At 31.5% G+C, this 8527-nt stretch overlaps 1 protein-coding gene across 6 annotated transcripts in view; it reads left to right on the top strand.

The window, feature by feature from the left end:
• Positions 1–8527, top strand: part of LOC106872380 (protocadherin beta-15) — a 640647-nt gene that overhangs the window by 244377 nt on the left and 387743 nt on the right. For 5 of the 6 annotated variants that reach the window (XM_052973052.1, XM_052973046.1, XM_052973053.1 and 2 more), the window contains exon 2: positions 3730–6104. In XM_052973052.1, coding sequence (XP_052829012.1) covers positions 3780–6104 — 2325 coding nt within the window. In that variant the 5' untranslated portion in view covers positions 3730–3779. Of the gene's footprint in view, positions 1–3729; positions 6105–8527 lie in introns of those variants that run through there. The other variant, XM_052973047.1, reaches the window with a different exon arrangement.

Genomic DNA, 8527 nt, shown 5'->3' with positions numbered 1-8527 from the left:
TGTATAACGGCCATAACTCCCAGGAAAATTCATATATTTTTGATGTTGATGAAATTTTAACCTGAACATAACAGATGAGCATTATTTGTAATTCAACGGTACAACAGCGTAAGACTACCCTTTCAGATATACTTTCATTGTGATTTCTACAATGTGGTGCATAAATTGTCAAGTAAATGAGACGCATCTTTGCCTCCACTGATTCACTTGCAAAGTGTTGAGTAAAATTATTTCGTTGCAGACCTCCTTTGGGTCTTTTTATTATCACTACGACACACATAGTCCCCAGTTGGTAACATTGATTTCAAGGCCCTCCTAGATGAGAGACTGGCATTCTACTTAATGACGATGTTCCATGCTGGCATGCATTGGAGAGTTATTAATGTAGAAATACTAGCTACTAACAGTTGCTACTAACAGTTGCTACTAACAGTTGAGGGTTGCGTAGTCTAGACGACGTTTTTAGATTTCATTATTCTCTTTAACCCGGGCAAAGCCGGGTATATCTGCTAGTATATATATATATATATATATATATCAGAGAGACATATATATATCCCTCTCTCTCTTACTCTAGCCTGTTTTATGTGTGTGCATGTGTGTCCGTGTGTGCACACGTGGATGTTTGTATAACTTACTGTATAGATAAACTTTTGGTTCCCTATCGTGAGGTCTTGGGTTTCATCTGACAGCACAATATCTTGTGCACATGTCATTTAGCCAAATACATTCAGTCTGAGCCATGTCTTTTAAGTGAAACTGAGTAAGTGCAAGATGTCATGTAGCCTATTCAGTGATTTGTACTTGTAATTGAAGTGTCCAGCCTTGTCACACAATGTGTCATTGTGATTAAGCCTGTGAATTATGTCAGCTTAAACATTAATTTAATGAGGCTGTAGTTCAGTTGAATGAAGAAATAAATGCTCATCATCATCCTCATCATCCTAATCATCATCATCATCATCATCTATATGCATGAATACATACACACTCACACCACATAGATATATATAACAAAATATACATATCTATCTATCTATCTATCTATCTATCTATTTAAATATGTATATATATATATATATATATATATATATATATATATATATAAATACATGCACACCACACAAGCATAAACATACATATATACAAATATATTTACATACATATCAATATACATATAATTATATATATATATTATATATCTATCTATTTATCTATCTATATATATATATATATATACTCATACAATAATATGTGATATGTATGATAGATACATACATATACACACTATGTATGTGTCTCTGTATGTATATATATATATATATATATACATATATATATATATATATATATATGTGCATGTGTGTATGTGCATGTGTGTATATATGTATATATATGTGTGTATATATATATGTGTATATATACATATGTGTGTGTATGTATGCACGTATCCATCATATATATATGTGTATATATACATATGTATATCTTGGCTTGGTTTCACTAATGAAGATTAGGAAGGCTGTTGTCCATGTCTGCTCACTCATTTGTGGCTGATAAGGCTGATGTAAGATCGACATCCAATTGCAATGATGATAGAATGCCCTGGGTTTGATGATGTATTTTTTTTTCACCTCTGATGTTTGTCTTCAAGAGAGACAGTGTGAGATATCTCAAAGTAGGAAACAGCACCACTGATGGTATGCCGCCAAGCAGCATGGTCAGCTGTTAGATTGGACCATTCATGATAATCAATGTCACAACATTAAGGGACTGCTTCAGGCAGTCCTTGTGATTCTTCTTTAGTGCCCCCTGTTACAGTGGCCAGTGGTGAGCTCACCGTACATAATGATCTTGGGTAGGCAGTGGTCTTTCACCACACAAGCATAAACACACATATATACAAACATATTTACATACATATCAATATATATAACTATATATATATATGTTTATATATAACTATATATATATATATACACACATCCAGTCAACGTTTCCTGCCCAACATAGTCATGTCTCAAATAAAATGGCTTCCAGGCTGGTGATCTTTACTCGCTTGAGAACCTCAGTGTTGGTGATGTAGTAGCTGGCAAAAAATGAGTTATATCTGTTGTTCAAAGGGCCATCCTTGTCATACTCTGCATTTTCATGGGAGCTACATTAAAGGTATGTGTGTCTGTGGAGTACTCAGCCACTTACATGTTAATTTCATGAACAAGCTGTTCAGTTCTTTATATGAACTGAAACACATGTTGCAACCGATGGAGAGTCAGACAGTATGCATATGCAATCACAACCACCTACGCACATACATACATACATACATATATACATAAATATATATATATAGAATGACAGACAGATAGACAGATAGATAGATATTTACATGTTCGTTTGTACTAACTTAGTACTTCAGCTATTTTAGTTTATATACAAAATACCATTATATTTCATGTTTATTCACTATTGTGTGCAATAAATTTTATTTATAAAATTTTGTAAACCAAACCATTATCTTAAGTCTTTCTCCCATTACCATGAAAATAAAATAAAAACATTAATTCTGTGGATATTTATTTGTTAGTTGTTCAAATTATTGATGTATTCTCATAGCATAGTTGTATTTTATATCAAATTCTGGAGATCACCTATATTAACTTTTGCAAACCATTTCTCTCAGTATTAAAATGGCTTTTTATTCTCTCAGTCACTCAAGCATTCCAGCAACAAACTCTACTTGCCAATCACTCTCATATTTTAAGGTGTTAGTTTTAACCTTACAAAAAAGAAACAAAAAAAAAACATAACAAAACAAATAATATTCCATGAAAAACTCTATATGGTTAAAGAATGATAAAACTTTCAGATGCTGTGAGAATGAAGTGTTGGAAGTGCAGTTTCCCAAAATCTTTAAATGTGACCAGAATAAATTCTTTTCTAAATGCAGTATGATAGTAATCAATATACATGTCTCATGTTTGGAAATACATAATATCAAGCATAACCATTCTGGCTGGCTGGTTGGCTGGCTGGCTGGTAGCCTGCTGAAGAAGGTAAAACAATATTAAAGAAAACATTGCATGTCAGTGCAGAAAATATATCGTGAATAGCTTTTGCTCTCCTTCCCACCTAGTTATTAGTGAAGAAGCAAAAATGCCTGAACTTGATCCAGTAATAATCACTGCAGATTTACATGTTTGAGCTATTGTGTTTTCTCTCTTTTCTTTTTCCTTTTTTTGTTATATTCAGTTAACAGTTGTTGCTCAGTATCATTGCTATGATATTGAGTGAGTTCTCTCGTGTGCTTCTGATACATGACTTGTATCATTGTTGTTTTGAAAGAAATAAATTAAACCAAGGGATAAGAATAAGTAATCTTGGGATTTTACTCTATTACAGAGAGAAATATGAATATCTGCTGCTTTCTTGCATTTCCTCTAAATCTTCCATTTCACATCATTGACTGTTTTATTTTATTGCAGTTTGAAATATATATCTTGCTGCTATTGTTCACTAGGAATATTTCCTATTCATATTTTATAGATCAAATTCTTGTGAAATTTGAAATTGCGAGAATTATTTCGGTTTTATAGGGAGACATTTTTTTTTTTTGAAGTGTTTTGTTTTGATTTATTTAATGTTAAAGAACATTTTTGTTAAGTCATGCAGTGAAATCAGTTTATATTATGTCTTTGTGAAAAAGGTTTTTTTTTGTTTCCATTGCAGGTTTTATTGATCTTTTTCACTGAATCGGTCTTACACTCAATCCTGGTGACATGTTGACACACATATGTGTCATATTGATTTATCTACACACCTGTATCTGTGAGGATTTTACCTACCACATCAGGGAAGGTGAAAGTCCTGGTACATTGCTAGGTAATGTTGCTATTGATACACATCTAATGGATAATATCTCATCGAAAGAGCACAGTATAATCAAATTCAGCCAACTAGAAAAAGGAACAGGAAGCAGTTCCCAGTTGTTTAATGTTTCTAAAAGAGGAGAACTGTATACTGCCAAGATATTAGATGCTGAGACTCTCTGTAAATATAATGTTAAATGTTTCAAAATGGTGGATATTGCAGTGCGTACAGGAAAATCATTCCTCATGGTACTTGAAATCAAAGTAAGAATTGAAGATATTAATGACCATCAACCAGAGTTTCTTGAAAAAGTAGTCAGTCTTCATTTTGCTGAAACAGATAGGAAAGGAACAAAAAAATCAATTCCACATGCTGTCGACAAAGATGTTAGTATCATAAATTCACAGATCACCTATGAATTAATAAAAAATGAGGATGATCCATTTACATTAGCAGTTTCCAGGAGAGTTGATGGCTCTTATTCACTTGGAATAATTTTAAAAAGGGAGTTAGACAGAGAAGTTAAAGACACATATGAGTTGCAGGTAATTGGTAAAGATGGAGGGACTCCATCAAAACATGGTATTTTGAACGTTCAAATATCAGTTACAGATGAAAATGATAATCCACCAATATTTTCTCAAGACATTTACAATATTACAGTGAATAACAGACAAGCAAAAGAGATACCAGTTCTTATCTTGTCAGCTACTGATTTAGATTCAGGTAAAAATGGAAATGTATCATACTATTTTAGTTCCATGACATCTGATAGAGCAAAATCGTTTTTTGAAATAAATAAAAATACTGGAGAAATCTTTCTTCGCAAAAAATTTAAACCAGAAAAGAAACAAACTTATAAACTATTTATTGAAGCCAGAGATAATGGCAGTCCTCCTCTGAGCTCTGTTGTACCAGTTGTGGTAAATATTATCAATAAACAAAACAATGCTCCAGTGATTGAAGTAAATTTTTCAGAATTAACTGGAAACACAGCAACAATATCTGAAGCAATGGAAGTTGGCAGCTTCATTGCATATGTGAAAGTTGTCGACAATGATATTGGTTTGAATGGACAAGTGACATGTGACCTCCAGCATAATAAGTTCACTCTTCAGAGTCTTGGTCAGAAGAGATACAAAGTATCAGTAAAGCAGACTGTTGATCGAGAAAGGGAAAGTAGAATAAATTTCACAATAACTTGCAGTGACAGAGGGACTCCTTCTTTGAAAATGGAACATGAGTTTTCTCTCAAAGTAACTGATGTTAATGATGTAAAACCACAATTCACAAAAGAAACATTCAAATTTTTAACATATGAAAACGAAATGCCTAACTTTCCTGTTGGTTTTATTAACGTTACTGACTCTGATCTTGGATCAGGTAGTCAGCTTACGTATTTTCTTTTTTCTAACATTAAATTTGCATTACCTTTTAAAATATCTGATTTTGGATTTATTTCAACTACTCAATCATTAGATCGTGAACAGCAAGAAGTTTATAAATTCAAAGTTTTGGCCAAAGATAATGGAACTCCATCTCTGAGTAGCACAGCAAATATAGTTATCGAAGTTATGGATGAAAATGACAATGCACCGTATTTTACATTTCCCAGCTTCGACCCTTTTAGCCTTGATGTCTTCTATCAACCACAAAGCAAAAATGACATAACAGTTCTGAGAGCCTCTGATAGGGATAGCCGGCAAAATTCTTTCATTAAGTTTGAAATATTTGGAGGGAATGGTAAAAATTTATTTTCTGTCAATCCATACACAGGTGTGCTGTCTTTTTCACGGATTGTTTACCAAAATGATGCTGGATCGTATGATCTTCTACTTAAAGTGAAAGACAGTGGTGTCCCTGTTTTATCAGCTACTACTACATTATCCTTAACTCTGACTGTCAGTAACAAAACATCAACTAAACTGACAGCAGTGCAGTTTCAGTCTGACGATAAAATACACATCAATTTATTCATCATAATCATAGTGGCAGCTGTGACAGTATCAGTGTTAGTGGTTGTTTCAATTACCATATGCATTGTCAGGAGAAAAAACCAAAGGAGCACTCCGTATCAGTGTGGAGCAGTTCCACCAAAACAACTAATGAATTGCAGCAGACAGTCAGAATACTTTTGTGCAACACAACCATCATCCAAACATGAGCTTAGTCAGAAAGGAAGAGACTCAACTATGGAAATTCATTCCCAGCCATTTACTAAAGGAACTCATCAGGTAATTATAATTTCTACATTATTGTAAATTTGCTTTTGATGTGCTGTAAATTACAATAAAGACTACCTTGAATGTTGTGCTAATTTTCCTAATTGTTTCTAATTTCACAATAATTATTAACATGAAAGCGATTGTCTAACATAGATTAGTGTTAAGGGAATAATTATGCTTGCATTACATATATGATAAAGTTCTCAAAGCCTCTTTCCTATGTGAAAATTGAACATGTCATTTTCTTGTGTAGCTTTCAAGCCAAAAATTAGGTGTTTTTTTTTTTGTTGTTTTTTTTTTACCCCCTAATCATGAGATTAGATAATGAGTTGGTAATGAGGTTAAACTTTCTATAAAGTTTACCTTTTATGACTCTGATTAAAGAAAATATCCAAATAATTATGGTAATGACAAATATGTCAATTAGAAAAATCCATATTTGATGAGAAGTTTCGAAGTTAAATGGAAAGTTTGAATGTTATAACACTTTGTAAATTCACCATCATCACTATCACCATCATCACTACCATCATTATCATTACCATCATTATTCATTATTACACCATCATTGCTACCACCTTGCCATCATCAACATCCCATCACCACCACCACCATCTTCCTCACCATCATAATCATCATTATTGTTTACCTCATCATGATCCTCATCATGCAATAGTTATTATGCTAACTCTTCTCTATTATATACTGATTCAGAGAAATGAATTTGAAAGTTTATAGCTATCAAGATGCTATGTCAGTTTGAATAAAGTTACATTTTAATATCCATATAGAGTTTAGCTTCATTACAAATATAAACAGTTTAAAGCTTTTTAAAATATTTTACTTCGTGTTTTTAGAATCTCAGCAAGTATTTCTCTATTACAAGATTCTAAATTTTAAATGTATTAAATTATATTTATGCATTCAACAAACTATTCTCATATTAATTATTGCTCATAATAGAAATAAATTGTTATTTGAAGCCTTTCTTTGCAATTAAAACATTGCATTGTTCATCGTAAATATTTTAATTAATTTATCTTGATATACATAAGCATATAACTTCATCCATTTCACATAACTTCAAATACCTTGCATTTTAATTTTCGAATCATATTATTTTATTGTTACAATATTATAATATCTATCTTCTATCCAGTGGTTTGAACTTCTATAAATGTCAGACATTGAAAGCAATAATTTAATGTATAATATTCATTCATTTCATTGCCAGCAACAATGCTTGCATCTGTACACAATTGCAGCATATTTTTATAGCACACCAAATAAAATAGGAATAAAAGAAATGTCTTTTGAATAAATACTTGCAACACATATTGTAAGAAATGATAACTGTTAGGAAGAACTCTTTCAAAGGGGGAAAAACTGTCAGAACTGGATTTCTGTGCAGCAATAAGTTAGGTTTTAATGTCTTTACTGTTGATCTAGTTCAGAGGAAAACGTTTTGTGGTAGGATTGTAGATGCTTTTTACATTTTCTTTAGATGAGAACTAAACCAGCTAAATGCCAAAGTTGTGTTACTTTGTTTCTATAACACTCGGTGTACACCAGCCATCAATATGTAAATGAACAGTATGGAACCAGCAGTTTATTAGCTATCATAACAAACTTTATTTTGTTACACAACTGAGACTAAGTAGATTCTTATAGAGTTCTGTCCAATAGTATTCTGTCTGTCCCTTTTAGATATTCTAGAACCATGTGATTTGTAAGCAATACTTACAATGATTGCAATGAAATCAGGAAGTGATGTATTTCTTGTTTCTCTCTCATTGCAAGTGTATGTAGATAATATATTATAATGTAAGTATGTGTGCACTCATATGCATGTATGCTATCATCATTATCATCATTTTATGTCTGTTTTCCATGCTAGCATCGGTTGGATGAGTCGTCACGGGTCTAGTCAATTCTTGTTTGGAATAGCTGCCCTCAAATATATGTATGTGTGTGTGTGTGGGCATATGTAGACGCCTGACTGTATGTATATCTATGCATTTTGTGAGTGTATCTCTCTCTCTTTGCATATATATATATGTATATATATATATATATATATATATATATATATATATATATATATATATATATATATATATATATTTGTGTGCATATTTGCATGTGTATATATGATAAATATGAACATATATCTGTGGGTGTATATGTGTAGTTTATATAAATAAAAAAAATATACATATATACATACACACATATATGCATGTATATATATGTATATATATATGTATGTATATATCTATATATGTATGTGTGTATATATATATACCTACATACATATAAATATGTATATATGTGTATGTATATATGTGTATGTATATATATAAATATATATATATACATGCATATATATATGTGTGTATGTATATATATATGTGTATGTATGTATATATATA

The sequence above is a fragment of the Octopus bimaculoides genome, chromosome 14 (assembly GCF_001194135.2).
Source record: "Octopus bimaculoides isolate UCB-OBI-ISO-001 chromosome 14, ASM119413v2, whole genome shotgun sequence".
NCBI classification, from domain to species: Eukaryota; Metazoa; Mollusca; class Cephalopoda; order Octopoda; family Octopodidae; genus Octopus; species Octopus bimaculoides.
Note: the sequence above shows the minus strand (reverse complement) of the source record. Positions and strands in the feature narration are given on the sequence as shown.